The 17,326-nt window shown below is 40.2% G+C and overlaps 1 protein-coding gene and 1 pseudogene across 4 annotated transcripts in view; one reads left to right on the top strand and one right to left on the bottom strand.

Moving 5' to 3' along the window:
* The first annotated feature begins 51 nt into the window (after positions 1 to 51).
* LOC112396775 (uncharacterized) lies at positions 52 to 2,961 on the top strand (annotated as a pseudogene).
* A 7,102-nt stretch (positions 2,962 to 10,063) lies between these two features.
* Positions 10,064 to 17,326, bottom strand: part of THUMPD3 (THUMP domain 3 tRNA guanosine methyltransferase) — a 24,645-nt gene continuing 17,382 nt past the window's right edge. For 3 of the 4 annotated variants that reach the window (XM_024740669.1, XM_024740671.1, XM_024740670.1), the window contains exons 7-10: positions 16,543 to 16,658; positions 11,940 to 12,050; positions 11,186 to 11,309; positions 10,064 to 11,009 (exon numbers count right to left, since the gene is read on the bottom strand). In XM_024740669.1, coding sequence (XP_024596437.1) covers positions 10,860 to 11,009; positions 11,186 to 11,309; positions 11,940 to 12,050; positions 16,543 to 16,658 — 501 coding nt within the window. In that variant the 3' untranslated portion in view covers positions 10,064 to 10,859. The remainder of the gene's footprint in view (positions 11,010 to 11,185; positions 11,310 to 11,939; positions 12,051 to 16,542; positions 16,659 to 17,326) is intronic. The other variant, XM_024740672.1, reaches the window with a different exon arrangement.

Genomic DNA, 17,326 nt, shown 5'->3' with positions numbered 1-17,326 from the left:
GGAACCTGGCGGTTTGCCGGTGGTGGGGGGGTGGTGGCTGACGCTGTCTGGCCGGTAGCTGGGGGTCACCTTCCCCCGCGGGAAGTCGGGAGCATAGCGTTTGTTACGCTGCAGGGGAAAGAGGTGGTTAGAGGCAGGCGGGAGTGTGGCCCGCCCTGCGGCAACCGGAGGGGGAGGGAGAAGGGAGCGGAAAAGGCTCGAATCCGGACGGAGCCATTGCTCCCTCAGAGGGAGGGGCGCTTCCGGCTTTTCTGCTGTCACTGATTGGTTGCCGCTCCTCCCGCCGTGTGTGAAAACACAAATGGCGTGTTTTGGTTGGAGCAAAGCGCCTGTCAGTTACAGCCTCGGGAGTGCGCAGCCGCCTAGAGACTCGCATTGCCCCCTGGGGCGGGTAGGTAGGTGGGGTGGGGAGAGAGCCGGACTGGCGGGCGCGGTCGGCCTCCCGCGGCGGGGGGAGGAGAGGGTCAGTGAAAGTGGCTCCGTGCGGACGTCCTGCCACCCTCCCCTTCCTTCGGGGGAGTCGGTTTACCCGCCGCCTGCTTGGCTTCGGCATCTGATTGGCTGCTGAAGCCCCGGCAACGGCCCCTTGTTATTGGCTCGGGTCCCAAATGAGCGAAACCACTGAGCGGGTCGGCGGGGAGGCGGTCGTTGGTACGGCCCTCCCCGAGGCCCAGCGCCGCAGTGTCTGGCCCCGCGCCCCTGCGCAACGTGGCAGGAAGCGCGCGCTGGAGGCGGGGGCGGGCTGCAGGGCCGAGGCTTCTGGGTGGCGGCGACTGCGGCTCCGCCCTGGGCGTCCGCCGGCTGAAGGACGAGACTAGCCCGACGTGCTCCCGGACCCGTGGGGGTGGAGGAAGGAGCGGGGGTCCGTCCTGGTGGTTTGTGGGTGGGAGGCGCATGTTCTCCAAAAATCGGCGCGAGCTGCAATCCAGAAGGAGCTGCAGAGGAGGGGGCGGAGAGAAGGCCGCACCCTGCTCGGCAGGGGGAGGGGAGTGCCGCAATACCTTTATGGGAGTTCTCGGCTGCCTCCTGTCTCCCAAGGACCGCCCTGGGCCTAGAAAAATCCCTCCTTCCCCCGCGATCTTGTCATCGCCTCCATGTCGAGTCGCTCCTTCTCGATTGTGGGCGGGATTCTTTTGCCCACGCTTAACCTGATTCCTGGGCGTTGTCCTGCAGGAAACTGAGCAGGTGTAAGATTATGAGGACGAGCCCAGTTTCTCTACCCACAGACTTGAGTTTGTGTCACAAAGTAATTATAATAGGGGTGGGGGGGGGTAAGTGGAGTCCAGGCAACACCTGGGGCTGATTTTATGCAGCGAGACTGCGTGTTATTAGTTCTTAAGATCTTTTTTCGCATTTTTCCTGGAGATTAAGGGAGGTAGATGAAAGGCATGATCTCCTGAGTTTTAAACTTTACCCATTTGAAGCCCTTGCTACACCATCAAAATAGAGCATCTTAGATTTAAATCTTAATCTTAAAATTTTCGTCCCCCACCCTTGCATCCCCAGGGTCAGGCATTTTAGGAACTCTCACTCATGCTTTCAGCCCATTTTCTATTTGTTTTACTTGCTCATTTAGTCCCAGACATACCATTGGCTTTCTTCTCTCCTGTTTTGGTAGCCTGGTAAGTCATGAAACCACACAGGCTACCCAACTTGAGCATAGGTCTCACTCTTGCCCAGCAATGCGTTTATTTCTCCTTTACGGATATTCTTGAATCTTCACCTTAATTTTCATTTTGTCCTTTTCCCTCATCTGGGATTCTACTCCTGACCCTCTTCTCAGTCCACATGATTTTGGCTACTGCTTTCCTGAGAATTGGGTGTGAGGTTCAGCAACATCTCTCTTTTATGTCCTTTGAATACTTTTCAGTCCATCTCCAGTGCTGTTCTCATCAGTAACTGAGCTCAGTTGCCATAATGCTAGTAGCCTCTGAACTAGTGTCTCCATCTCCGGTATCTGCTGTTACAACTTTTGTGTGTCCAGGACAGTTGTCCTAACATAAAGATAGAGCATGAAAATAACTGATCCAACTCCATTATTGGCTCCCTAACTACTGACAGGATGAATTCTATCGTTGCAATTGTGATGTGCAAGGTCCCTCAACGTACTGATCTCACCTTAACAGCTTTTTCCTTTGCCACAGTTTTCTGCATATACACACAAACACTACTTCTCAAGTCACACTGAATTGACTGCTGTTTACCCAAATCATAGTGAGATTATCAGACCTCTTTGTAGGGTGGTTCCTCCTGGAATGCTACCCTTGATAATCCTTACCCTTCCAGTAAAAACTGTTAAGACTCAAATATCATCTTGCCTTCTGTGATCTGCTGTCCTTTAAGCCAGACTCGCCTACAAAAAAGTTAGTATTGCTTTCTCTTGGTCCCAGAGCAGGTTCAATCATAGCACTTCTCAGGTTGTTGTTGTTGCTTGTTTAAATTCTCTTAACTATTCGGAGCTTCTTGAGGGCACAGGCTCTTGTTGAGTCTTGTACTTAAGCTCCTAGTATATTCCTTGATGGCTAGCCAACCCTAAATGAAAGGTGTCTTTATAAGGTTTGATAGATTGGCCTCTCAAACACTTCTTTGTGCACTTGCTAATGCTCTAGATTAGCACTGCCCACGAGAACCTTCTGCAGTGATGGAAATACCCCATAGTTGTGCTGTCCAATATGGTGGCCACTAATCACACATTACTTTTGAGCCCTGGAAATGTGGCTATTATGACTAAGGAAGTCAATTTTTAATTTTATGTAATTTAAGCTTAAATTGCCACTGTGGAGGTGTGGCTATAGCCACAAAGTTGTGTTGTAGATTGCAGAATACTTAATAAGGACATTGATAATTTTGTCTTCATACTGAGCAGTAAGGAAATAAAAGTTGAACCTTTCTGGCCCATTTAGGTGTGCACCCCGCCCCCCCCAGCCCCCCACCAAGTTGGTTGGTTGGTTTTTTTTTTTTTTGCGGTACTCGGGCCTCTCACTGCTGTGGTCCCTCCCGTTGCGGAGCACAGGCTCCGGACGCGCAGGCTCAGAGGCCATGGTTCACGGGCCCAGCCGCTCCGCGGCATGTGGGATCTCCCCGGACTGGGGCACAAACCCGTGTCCCCTGCATCGGCAGGCAGACTCCCAACCACTGCAGCCACCAGGGAAGCCCGGTTGGTTTGTTTTAAAACTTATTTGTATACTTTAGCTGACAGCTGAATCCAGCAAACCATTACTAAAGATAAACCCGCCTTGGACAATGGTGTGTTGAGAAAGCAACTGTTGATTCGTTTGAGTTTCAAGAATGCATAATGGATTTGAGGAAAGTGGGATTTCATTAAATCATAACGGTGACAGAAGTTTAATGAGGAATAGGACTATATCTGATGTTAGTGAAACTAGCCCTGAATTTCAGTTCTACAAAGTTTTCAATTTTGGAAAAACTTCCATCAGAGGAGGCCCTAAGTATCATATCTTAAGTTACAGGAAATCATCACAAAGTAAGTTTTCATTCTGATGAAGTATAAATTAATAGATATGTTTTAACACCAAAATGCTTTTTGGTTTGTATGCTAATATAGATAGCATCTTGTAAATTTCAAATTTTTTATATTTAAAAAACAATTTTTTAACTTAAAATTTCTTAAGATTTCTCCTTAAAATATGAGACGTGCACATAATTGGCTTGCTATTTAATGCAGATTCCCAGTCCCACACTCAGAGATTCTGAATTCAGTTAAGACTGGTGGGGGTCACTAGAATTCTGTGTCTTTTATATGCTTCTGATGTTGGTGGCCCAGAAAGCACACTACAAATACAGCCCCGAGGGGCTACAGTATGCCTATATTACAAAAATGATTACAACTTCAGGGAAACTGTATGTCCCCTCTACTTTGTAATTTTTTCCTCCAGAAAAACTGAATAAATGGGGAGACATTTTGAAAGGCAAAAAAAAAGTTATATTTAATAGTTTGGGAAACATACAGGTCAGACTGCTTTGTTTTAAAAGGAATGTTAAACTATTCCAAGTAATCTTTTTTTTTTTTACTTTTTTACCAATAAAGTTCCCTCTTTTGTCTGTTTTCCCACTAAATGCATTCCTCAATGATACAGATTTGTTCTTGATTCCCTGGTGCCTGAACACAGAGCTGGGTACTCAATAAATGTTGATTTTATTGATTTATATGTGAAGTTTGTTTTCAAGTAATAGTTTAAATCCACAGAAGCAATGCTCCTTTTATGGAGAAACTTTAGGATCATACTTAACCCAAGTCACCTGATACTCTATTCATAAAGGAAACTGATGCCTCATGGTCTCTGAATACATTTGTCTGCCATTCAGCTCTTCCTTGGGTTTCCTGTGCAAACCCTTGCACTCATCCTCTTCCTGTGCTTGACTTCCTTAGGCTTTATTACAATTTTTTAAACAAAGCAGCTACTTACCTCCTTCTGAAGTAGAGCCATATTATTTCTTATACTCCTAGGACAGAAATTAAATAGAGTGAAAACTTGTACTTGCATGAGAGTTGAAGGTTTTGTAAGGGATTTTATAATCATTTTTTTTTTTAAGATATAAAAAATTTGAACTACATAATGTTTCTCTCATTTTTTATGCACGGAAGAGGTTTGGTATAATTATGGTTTGCAACTGTTAATCCAGAATATGATAGGGATCAACATCACAAGTGTAAGACTAGTTTGTTTTAAGCCCATCTTAATTTTAGAGCACATTGTTAGGTCACATATCCAGAAGTCTGGTACTTTACTTTGCAGGCTGAGAATTCTTGATTTAGTTACATAGTAGTGTACAACTTTATTGGAGGATGTATTTCTCCAGAAGACTTTGGTTCTTATCCATGACTCCTCATGGATTCTTGATGGAGTGGGTGAGAAACTGGGTTATTAGAGAACTGTTAATAGAAATGTTATAAAATATTTAGGTTTATTTTATCTAGGCCAGTGTTGAACTTGATGACTTATTCCTGGTATCATGATGTATACCTTCCTGGTGACTAGAGAGATTATTTTCTGCCTCTCTGATTATATCTGGAAGTCATGGTTACACTTAATAATTCTACTTTCTAGCTTTTTTCCTGGACCTTTGCTTTGTACTGGTACTTAGTCACCCTTTGTGTTCTAGTTTTTTGGGTTTTTAAAAAACATGTTTACGATTGGCTCTTCCTGCTGACAACAGTAACAGATTTTCAGATCACATTTATAGAATTGGTTATTTTACCAGCTAATGAACCCCACCTCTAGTATATGGATTCTAGTCAATTCAGTCAACACTCTTTACAGACTTTCTTCTTTTTACTGACCTTTGGTTAAAATCTCATCCCAGACTTTTTAGTATAATAAGTAGTGGTAACTTACTAGTGCATACTATAGGCAAAGCTAATGGAAACACAGGTTAGAAGAAATGAACTAATAATAGTTCATTTAATTGAGCTAATAATAGTTCAAATAATTGAGTGCCACTTGTGTACCAGATAGTATGCCAGACTCTGCCATTGTATTTAGTGTGGTTCTGATACATAAAACCTCATCTTACAGAGTAGGAAACTGAAGCTGTGAGGTTGAACAACTTTCCTATAGACATAACAACTAATTAAGGGCCAGGGATTGAGACTGATCTGACTTGCTTAGTCAGTATTCCTTACCAATTTAGGGTACTGTGTTTCTCTGATGGAAACAGTCTTTTAGGAAATTTAATCTGGCTACAGATACAGGATGGGTTGTAGGGTTGAAGGCAGAGAGACCGCTTAGGAGATTCTTTTACAGTAGTCCAAACAGGAAGTGATTAGGTCTGGTATACAGTGATGGCAGTCAAAATGGAAAGGAAGTTAAAAGAGTCAGACTGACCAAATGGTCACTGAAAATGGTCTCGACACATCACTTCTCAAGGAAGCCTTCCTTGATGCCTTAACTCCACTGTATTGGGTACCCACCTGAATGCTGTCATAGCATTTCTCGCAGTTGTAATTAGTAATTGGGGTTTTTTCCCTATTTTTTTAGGTTGCTCCTTGAGGGCATGACATTGCTTGTTTATGGCTATATCCTTGTTGTGTAAGCATACAGAGGTCTTCAAGGTCAAAACTGTTTTCATAACACAGTAAGTCCCCTACATACTAACCTTCAAGTTGTGAACTTCCAAAGATGCGAACATGTGTTTGCACGTCCAGTCGTGTAAGTTAGTTCATGTGTCTGGCGTACATTGTCACATGCCTGCAGCCTCTACAAGTGGTGCTTTTTTGTACTTTACTGTATGCAGTAGTATAGCATCTTTATTTCAAGCCCAGCATGTCCAGAAGCGCTGTAGCTGGTACTGCTAAGAAGCCCCAAGTGATAATGATGGAAACAAAAGTGAAAATAATTGAGAGGGTGGAGCAAGGCGAAAAGATGGTAGACGTTGTTCATTCTTATAACATGAATCGTTCAACTATCAGCATGATTCTAAAGAACAAGGACAAGATCATGGAACATGTGAAGTCTGCTGTGCCAATGATGGCGACAATGTTGAAGAAGCGGGAAAAGTGACGGAGATGGAGAAACTTCTCAGTGTGTGGATGCAGGATCAGCATCAGCATCAAGTTCCCCTCAGCTTAATGCTGATGCAAGAAAAGCTAAAAGGCTTTATGAAGACTTGAAGAAGAAACATGGTGAAGAACCAGAGGGTGCATCTTTTAATGCCAGCCACGGCTGGTTTCATCAGTTCAAGGCTAGAGCCAACCTTCACAATGTAGAAGTAAATGGCAAGGCAGCGAGTGCAGATATGGTAGCTGCCTGGGATGAGGAGTCCAAAGAGGTTTTTAGCAACTTAGTGACCCTCAGAGAGAAGCTGGAGCTAGATCTGCAAGAGGACGACTTCACTGAACTCCTTGCTGTGCAACACGAGGAGCTTACTAACGAAGGCCTGATGGAATTGGAGGCCCAGAGAAAGGACGAAAGGACGAAGAGAGACAAGAGGAGGAAGTAACCGAAGAGATTCACGACACAGGAAATGGCAAGGGGATTTTCTTTATTCGAGGAGGCACTGTTAGTTTTTGAGGTGCAGGATCTGAATGTAGAACAGTACATGAAGGTTGCAGCAGCCGTTCGGGATTCAATCCAGTGCTACCGTGTCATCTACGACGAGAAAAAAAGAGCTACTACCCAGACATCATTGGGTTGTTTTTTCAAGAGGGTAGATAGAATTGAATCCAGCAAGGAACCAGAACCTGTGCCATCAGTGTCAGGTGTGAGTGAAACTGCAGCTTGCCCTTCGTCTCTTGTTGCTGACCATCCCTGAGTTCTGCCATCTTCTACCTCCTCTCCCTCCTCCAGTCAGTAACTCTTGCCTGTTCACTCGATGCCAGCCCTTGTGTGCCAGCTGTTGTACTGGACTACTGTACTTTTTAAGGTACTGGACTGTGAGATTAAAAATATTTTATTTTTTGTGTTTGTTTTTAGATAAACCTATTAGTACAGTACTACATAGCCGATTGGGTACCTAGGCTAACTTTGTTGGACTTACGAACAAATTGCACTTATGAATGCCCTCTTGGAACTGAACTTGTTCGTTATGTAGGGGGCTTACTGTACTAAGACGTAACTTACCTTTTCAACTCATTCTCACGAGTACATAGAGGCTACATGATATGTGTTGGATGACATCATCACTAATGTTAATTGAATGGTGCTGTATATTCTTGAATTTTTCACAATTTCCTAAGGTCGTAGGTTTAGGGTATGAATATCTGTGTCTTTAGAAATTCACTCTTAGGTTATACCTCCAAAATCCCAGCAAACCTCAGTATTATGCAGTTCTTATAAAATCTTGTAGTTTTCTTTGCACCTAAGCATAAACATGAATACATTCTGTTATCAAATAAGGTGATGAATATTTCACAGAGTTGTCTGACACATAGGGAGAATCAACTCCAAAAAACTATGAGAAACACCTACTGAAGTATCTTAAAGGATAGGTTATTGTATGAGATTACATGCTTTGTAATGTGCCATTCTTTGTTGAAAATAGTTAACTTCCGTGAAAGTGTTAATGTGATATTTTTACTGTATTTTACTTTTTTTCTGTTTTTCTAATTATGGTAAAATATTGGTAAACAAAGCTACTTGGAGCCCTCAGTTTTTAAGAATGTGAAGGGGTCCTGAGCCAAGAAGTTTGAGAAAGCTGCTGTAGCACAGTGTATATTGTAAACAAACACTCATGCCTGTTGAGTAGCTGGATGTAGTTAAAATGACTCGCAGCATTAAGTGTGGATTACTGGGAGGATGGGCATGCTAGGACAGGGAGCAGGTTTTAGTGGAGAAAGGTTCCTGTTGAGTTTAAGTACATACAGGAGAAGGGATAACAATAGTAGGCAGTTGGAAATTCAGAATTTGGGCTTGAGAAAAACTAAAACACCATTATCCTTTGCAGTGAAAACTGCTTTCATCATGGAATATATCACCGAACAGCTACTACCTCACAACTGATTGGCATACGTGTTAGCCTTGGGGCAAAAATATGAGGGTGACAGAGCAGGCTTCTTGTAAACAATGATAAATATTTTCACATTGTGCACTTTTTAAAATTTGGCACAGGAGAGACCTATATATGGTGTTTCTCCTGAACTTAAAAAAAAAAAAATGTAACCAAGGTACAATAATTTGATTTTTTTGTCCTAGAAGTTTCAAACTTTCATCATATTCCCACATAACACCTCATCTGAACTTGGAAAAGGCTATGCCTAGAATAAGGATGTTCTACTTTTCCTATGCCTAGCTCAGTAATTAATATTAAGCACTTGTGCACTTGTGGGCATGAGTATACTTCAGGCACTTTACAGACCTTTTAAAATACTTCCTTTTTTGTCTTCAGCTTACCTTTTGGTCCTTGCAGTGGAAACATGAGCCATGTCTGACATTTGACATGTCAGAATCTAAAATTTTCTGAAAGTCTTATTACCATTTTAAAAGAAATGTTTAAACAAATGTTTCCCTCTCTAGCCAAGTAGTATATTGTCTCTGGGAGATAACCATCTTCCTTTAATTTCATTAAATTTATAAAATCTGTCTCAATGTCTGTTGTTTTTTTTCCCCTCTAAAATGCATTGAATGTCTGCTCTATAACTCAAGTCATTCTGTTTTCAGATTACTAAGATTACCTTCCCCATCTTTTTACATCCCCATGGTGCAGGTCTGTTTCAAAAGTTGAAAACCAAGGTCACAGAACTAGTAGGTGGCAGTGTCATATATAATTCAATCTCAGCTTTTCTGAATCCTCACGTAGCGCATTTCCTGTTCCTGTCACCAGATTACAAAACAATACTAGAGAGGAAGATGGCAAACTATTACAATGTTCGCTACATACTTACATCATCTTAAATCACATCTGTTCATGTTTTTATGATGGTATTTAATAGGACTAAAGTTATGATATATTGAGCACAAATTTGATACACTTAAAAACAGCCAATATGCAAAAATACCCATCTGTTCAACAGATATTAAACGTCCATGCTGATAGGTAATGTGTCAGGCAGTTGATGAACGGTAGAGAAAACATGGTCCTTGTACTTTTCCAGTCCTATGGACTGCTGACCAACACTTAGAGGTTTAAATGCTTTCTTTTGTGAGAGGTGAAAGGCTGTTTGTTCTTTGTTGAACCCATAATAGTGAAACTGCATTCTGATGACCTTAAAAACTCCAGTCTAGGATATAAGACCCTTATAAATGTCTTACTTCCAATTCATTCTCAAGGGTGAGGTATATCAGAGAGAAACCATACAAGGACTGTTGGCTCTGCTGCTAATGTGAACTCTATTCTTTCAAAGGAAAGAAGTACTGTGTCTTTTTACTCAAAATGAGACATCAAAAGTTAGTATGTTACTGACATGACACTGAAGATCTAAGCTGAATGCAGCCAGAAACTCCAAAGTAAACTGAATACAGAATGCCACATAAAACCCCAACTCTGTCGCACAGAAGCACTGTTTTTACAAGGACTTGATGTTTAGGTTATTTCATTTTCCACTGTCTTGGGAAGGACTTTCTGCTACTGCAAAAGCAATTAAATATGAATAGTGACTGAGAGAAAATAACTTACACGAAGTTTTTAATTCAAAGATACATCAGTTTGTTCTGTAGTCCTTTAGAGAAGCCAACAAAAATACTTTGACAGGTTTATGCTTGACTTTGAAAGGCATCACCACCTTTGTGTACTGAAAGAAAAATTTATTTAAATATGGCTTGTTGGTCCCATACTTCATCTACCAGTGTAATCCCTGCTGTTTACAAATAGAAATGTCTATTTAGTTCTATTAATCTGAATAACATGCATATTGTAATTTTTAAAGCAGATAGTAAACTTTTCTGTAGGTCTTGTGAGATTTCATCTTGTCATGGGGCAAACACCATTTTACAAAGTGTAATAATGCTTCATTTTTTAAAGTTGAGGTGAAGAACCTAAGCAACTAAATAACAAAGTTGCAGAGGCAATGAAATGTAACCTCATGATCTGATTATGCTCTCTGCCTTTCCCTTAGGCCAGGGTAGCTTTCCACTTGCTACAGTGGAAAACAGGAACTGCTATAAAGCCTGAAAATAAAATGTTCTAAACCCAAATCCCAGAGTATTTTAGTAGGCTTAGCATCTTTAAAGCATTTTAAGAAAACTACTAATTGTCCAACTACAACAGCTCCAAAGAAAAGCTCTGCTTTCTCTTAAGACTTGTTCCGTTCTATTCACACCTTTTGCTATCTAGGGTGAAGAGATTTACACCAAACTTCACTTTTATTAGTACTATTTTTCTCTCAAAGCAAGTTCGTCATGCTGACATGTCCACTGTCAGGAAGCACTGGCAGCGCGACTAATCATCTTCAGTCTTTGTATCAATCACCAAGGAGATCTTTCTCCGTCTTGTTCTGAAGGATGAACAAAAGTTTGAGGTGTACGTTTCAGAAGATAAACTGCAGCATGAAGACCCCCTATGTTGACCCAGACGGTATGTACCTTCCGCCACAGGTGTCCCATTCCAGATAATGCCTGTGTACACACAAAAAGTAGAAAAGTAATTAGCTGATAACTGCTTCTCTACCAACCAGGGGTCTTAGTAAGAAACACTGGGAGAAAACAAATCTTATTGAAATATCCCCAAGTGTACTTAAAAAGGTCCTAAAGTTGTCATGGGCTGGCTGAGTTTTCAAGCTAACGTACAGCACCTTGATAAAGCATTTCTTGTCCTGGGTCAGTAGTACAGCTTGGCCTGTCCCTGGCCTACAGACACGGCTCATCTCCCGTAGGCAAGCTGGATAAAGGTTCCAGTTTCTCTTCTTGGAGCCCATCCTATAAAAGAAGGTCTAATGAGTCACTCACTTTTGCAAAAAATAAGTATCTAGGACTATATGAAATGAGAAGTTACTAAAAACTCATTTTCATTGCAATAAGAAAGTCCTGAGGTATGAAAAATAGTTGCCTTCTAGAGCCAGAGCTTTGTCATTACATGTCAATGAAATGGTTAGATTTAGTTAAGTTGTTTAGAATTCTGAATGGGATGAACTGGTTACGGAAAAGATCTGACAACTATAATAGTTATGTTAATAGTTATGTAAGTTGTCCCCTTAATGAGTATAAGCAATCATTATGTAAATGAAACCAGTGATTAAAAAATATCCTGATAACCAAGTTTTCCTCAACCTTTCTCTGAAGTATTAATGTAATTCAACAACGGGCTACAAAGTGGATAAACCTGTGATGGTCAGGATCAAAGTGTAATACATTCCTGAGTTCTCATAAGAAACAAAATGGGTCGATCTATCATATTGTTACATTCTTAAGTGAAAAACTGTTAAGTCTGCTAAAAGAAACGGAAGATTTCTGACAGAATAAGCTCAAGGAAAATACAACAGATTTAGAAGACAAGTGGGTACTAATATAACAAATGAAAGTAAAATTCATTTTTTTTACAAGTCCCACCTTTTTCCAAATGGCATGTCTGTTACAATAATGTCCACAGAGCCAGTTCTTAGTGGCAAGTTGCAGATATCCCACTGAATAGTATCTATGGGCAAGCCCCAGGACAGTTTGCTGTGGCGACAAAAGAAAAGGTGCTTCAACATATCCTGAAGAATGAAATTTTAGAAGACTTTTCTTCTGAAGAGACTGCTATAAAATACAAAAACTAAAATAATAGTATCAGTGACAACATCAACAACTTAGTAAAAATTTTTGAAGTAGCAGGTAGGCAGAAAGCATAGGTCATAAGCTAAAACTTTTATAATGACAGTCCGTAAAAAACAAGTAAATTAAAAAATTAGTTAAGATTGGTTTTCAAAAGCTGTCTATATCTGTTTCATCTACAATTTAAGAAGACAGATTAAGGGGAAAAGACCGTTAACACAAAGAACTGTAGTACACAACTTGAAAACAGTGTTGAGGCAGTTAATTACCTAACTGATGATGTAAAAACACTGTTGATGAAACACTGGAAAAAACCAGAACACTAAAGCGAAAAAAGCTGATGAGGTGACACACCTGAAGGATAAAGTTTGGTAAGTCTACACAGAAATAACAGGAGACCTAAAGAAACAGATATGTAAAATTAGGAAATATAGAGGTACTGGTCTTAAGATTAAAAAACATGTATCATACTATAAAAAAACAAGAGAACAAAAAAGTTAACATCAAAAAAATAATGACAGAAGGCAGGATGAATATAATAGTATAGATGATTTAAATCCTCCCCATTAAGGCAAACCTACTAGTTTAAGAAACAAAATTATAACAGGCAATAATAATGCACAGGCTAAAAATTAAAAGCAAATCAAGATTATGAGCAGAAATTAAATGTAATATTGATATTTAATAAACAATTTAAGAAAAAATAAAATGCAATAGAGGTAATCACTACATAATAGGAAAAAATACAGATATTAAAAATATGTATTACACTCACAAGCACCAATAGCTACAATAAAACAAAACAAAAAAGGCAAAAAATATTAAAAGTCAATGTAAGATTGGGACTTCCCTGGTGGTCCGGTGGTAAAGAATCTGCCTTCCAATGCAGGGGATGTGTGGCTTTGATCCCTGGTCGGGGAACTAAGATCCCACATGCTGCGAGGCAACCAAGCCCACATTGCCACAACTACTGAGCTCCTGCGCCTCAACGAGAGAGCCCACGTGCCACAAACTCACAGCTAGAGAGAGAAAAATCTACACACCACAATTAGAGGCCCGCTTGCCACAATGAAATATCCCGCATGCCTCAATGAAGACCCCGTGTACTGCAACTAAGACCCGATGCAGCCAAATAAATTTTAAAAATAAATATTTTTTAAAAATCAAGTTAAGATAGAAATAGTACAGGTTGAACAGACAAAAAGTGAAGATGCAGAGGATATGAAAAATATGATAAAATATTCAGAAACTAGAAAAATTATTTGCTTAAAAATATCAGGTTTCAAAGAAACCCTAGTCATGTACTATGCCTCAGGAAAAATCTCAAATATAAAACAAAATATACCATAAAAATTCATTAATCACAATAAAACATAATATAAAAATAAACTAAAAGCTTTTAACTACTTATGTATAAAAAATGATCTAAACCATTGGTCCTCAAAGTTGGGCCACAGACCAGCAGCATCAACATCACTGGGAAGCTTGCCAGGAAATGCAGACCCTCAGGTCCCATCCTAAACCTACTGAATCAGAATCTGTGTGTAGTTAACAGGTTACCCAGGTGATTCATTTGAACATTAAAGTTTGAAAAGCACTGTCCTAAACAATTAGAAAAGAGAGAATCAAGTAAATAACCAACCATTTAGAAAGTGACCAAAACAGATTTATCAAAATCTATAGGATATGGTCAACAGGAGTACTTAGCATAAAAGTCAGCTCTAGTAAAAACTTTTATTAAAAAGAAGACATTGGGCTTCCCTGGTGGCACAGTGGTTGAGAGTCCGCCTGCCGATGCAGGGGACATGGGTTCATGCCCCGGTCCGGGAGGATCCCACATGCCGCGGAGCGGCTGCGCCCGTGAGCCATGGCCGCTGAGCCTGTGCGTCTGGAGCCTGTGCTCCACAACGGGAAAGGCCACAACTGTGAGAGGCCCGCGTACCGCAAAAAAAACAAAAAAAACAAAAAAAAAGAAGACATTTACAGCATATAACTTAAGATTTTAGATAACAAATGAAAAGACCTCAATAGGAAATAGGAATAAAAAACAAAAAGCATCAAGCATAAAACCATAGAACAAATAGTATATGAAAGAACAAAACAAAGCACTGGCAATCTAATCAAAAGGGGGAAAAAAACTAGCAAAGAAAAGAGGATAAGCAATATACAGACATAAAATAATATTAAGGCATACCATGTATAAATAATAAATATGAAAATTTGCATAAAATGAACAAATATTCTTAAGAACAACTGATTTCTACTTACAAATATAAACCTCACATTAAGGGTCATGGAGGCAGCTGTGAGGTCAATCATGGGATATAACGACTTCCTGTGCTCCTGGATATGAAGCACCTGTAAGACCTAACAAATCTGCTTACCGCTACATATTTCTGCCACTTTGTAAGAAAATGAAGGACTCCAAGCAGAGGAGACCAGAGAAACAATTTTGTGATGAGGCATCTCATAGGAAACTGCAGACCAAGTGCTATTTCAACCAATTCTTCCCAAAGACAGCTGAGACTTTGAAAGAATGGTGAAAGGCTGGCACAGATGGTGTGTCGTCAAATCCAATTTGTAGCAATGGGCTAGGGCTTAAGGTACTATAGCAACATACATCTCAGGATGGGAAATTTCCCAGAGGCTAACAGACTTTCAATGCACATATATCAAAGGGATATGGTTGAAGGACCTTGGAATATTTTGCTTGGAGGAGAGAGGATGTGGAGAGCTGCGATAGAGGAAGAGGAGGGTTGGTAGCCCTTCAAATATCTGATGTTAATCATCACTGTGACACAGAGATAAGATTTTCCCTTATGGACTCAAGTGGAAGAAAAAACCCAGATCTGTACAAGGTACAGGGAGAGATTCAAGTTCCCTAAAAGATATGACTAGCACTCAAAGCTGTGCTAAGCTGGAATCAACAGCCTTCAGAGTCATAAGAGGTGTTTATACAGGCTGGAAGATCACTGGTCAGGATCTCCTACAGGACATTTAGGGACTGTAGGGACAGCTTTCAGGTCTTTTTCAACTTTGAGATTTAAGTGCCAAATAACAGAGGAAAGGCTAAATAAACTGTAATATTTCTGTACAATGGAATATTATGCAGTCATTAAAAACACTGAATAAGAACATAAGCGTTTGAAAATTTTTTAATGTATTCAACTGTTTAATTGCATTAGAAAATATTAATATTTTAATATGTACTTGTTTTACAAGAACCTAGAAATTTTGAATTGAGAAAATGATTACAAAGCGTGTCTATGTGTCAGTCTGAGTTATGAATGAATTAGGTCCTGGGGCCCATGTGGTCTAGTAAGACTACAATCATCAAAAATGGTCCTGAAACATACTAACAAGAGGACATGAAAGCTAATACGTGTGGGATATGCAAATATTTGAACATTAGATTATCTTCCCCCCCGGTATTTCTCTAATCCTTATAGCATGTAGCATAAGATTGAGTTCCTTGTTGGTGTTCAATTAAGTTTCAGATATGAGAGTGCACCGCCGCCACTTCGGTCCTCTTCCCCGACAGCTAGGAGGACCGCTAGGGCCCCTTCTCTCACCCCCTTCACCGGGTGCCGTCTCCAAACTACATCACTTATTCGATACTAAAACATTTCCAGAGGAAAGACCACTAGTCAGTTGGGAGGAGTCTTGTGCCTCTGTTAAATCCCCAGCTGGATGCCTGCATGCACTAATGGAAAACTTATGAAATTAAAATGAAGCTATGCAGTTCTTCCACTACATGGGAAAAAAGATATCTGAATAAGGAAGGAAAAAGGAAGACAGAAATAAAAATAGTTGCATTAGGGTGGGGGAAATTATAGTTAAATTTAAAATATTTTAAAAATACAAATTAGTTTCAATCAACTTTTAAAATTTAAATGGAGTTTCAATATATTCATTTGGCTATAATACTGTCACAATGCACTGGGTGTGTTAGTTCATAAAGCCAATAAGAAAAGTGATTATTGGACTTCCCTGGTGGTGCAGTGGTTAAGAATTCGCCTGCCAATGCAGGGGACACAAGTTTGATCCTGGTCCAGGAAGATCCCACATGCTGTGGAGCAACTAAACCTGTGCACCACAACTACTGAGCCTGTGCTCTAGAGCCTGCAAGCCACAACTACTGAGCCTGTGTGCCACAGCTACTGAAGCCCAGGAGCCTAGAGCCCGTGCTCTGCAACAAGAGAAGCCACTGCAATGAGAAGCCCGTGCACCGCAATGAAGAATAGCCCCTGTCTGCCGCAACTAGAGAAAGCCTGTGTGCAGCAACGAAGACCCCACGCAGCCAAAAAGAAATAAATAATTAATTTTAAAAAAAGAAAGAAAGAAAACTGATTATCTAAGTCTAAGAGATGCTACAAAATCTTTTAAATTAAAATTTTACCCTTCTTTCACTTGGCTCTTGGTCAATAAAGATGAGATGTTATTTGCTGCTCTATTCACAGCCAATGGATTATTATCACCAGCAATGTGATAACAGTTAGACCATTCTGTAGCCCCCTGAAAGACAAGAGTATATATGAAAACAGAAGTAGCCAACTGCAAAAAAAAAAAAACAAAACCAAAAAATGATTAAAGGTAAAATCATTTCAATCACTTGTCAATACACAAGACAATCCAATCCAATCCAATAATCCAATGCTTTTCTAAAGTAGCAAAATACTGCATGCTGTCAACTTTGCTATTCCCCTTGCTTGAAATGCCCTTCTGTTCTGTTTGCTGAACTCTTACTCATCTCTCAAGGCCCAGGTCAAATGTCATGCCCTCTGTGACATCAAGCACAACTCTCCAAGCTGTCTCTCATTTGCCCCTCCAAAAGCACTCTGTACATGTATCTGCCCCTGCACTTGCTCTCTTTTTAATTATTTCTATACCTGTCTGTGGCTCAAAACGTCTGAGAACTCCTTAAGGATAGGTCTGGTGTGTCACTCAGTCCCTCACCCAGCAGTGCCTGCCACACAGTAGGTATTACAGACTTTAAATACAAACATAGTTTAACCAAATCAAACTGACTAACCTATATCCTTTTGTGATTATGGAATTTTTATATAATCCGATAACCTGGAATATTTGAGAATTTAAATAAAGTGTAATCTCTATTATATAGGCTTTTGAATGATAACCACCATATTCTTGAAAGGATTTTGTCACTTTTTTTTTTTTTTTTT

Source organism: Neophocaena asiaeorientalis, unplaced genomic scaffold, assembly GCF_003031525.2.
Source record: "Neophocaena asiaeorientalis asiaeorientalis breed wild unplaced genomic scaffold, Neophocaena_asiaeorientalis_V1.1 scaffold325, whole genome shotgun sequence".
In the NCBI taxonomy this organism is placed as follows: Eukaryota; Metazoa; Chordata; class Mammalia; order Artiodactyla; family Phocoenidae; genus Neophocaena; species Neophocaena asiaeorientalis.
The sequence above is the reverse complement of the archived record's forward strand: the minus strand, read 5'-3'. Positions and strand labels throughout refer to the sequence as shown.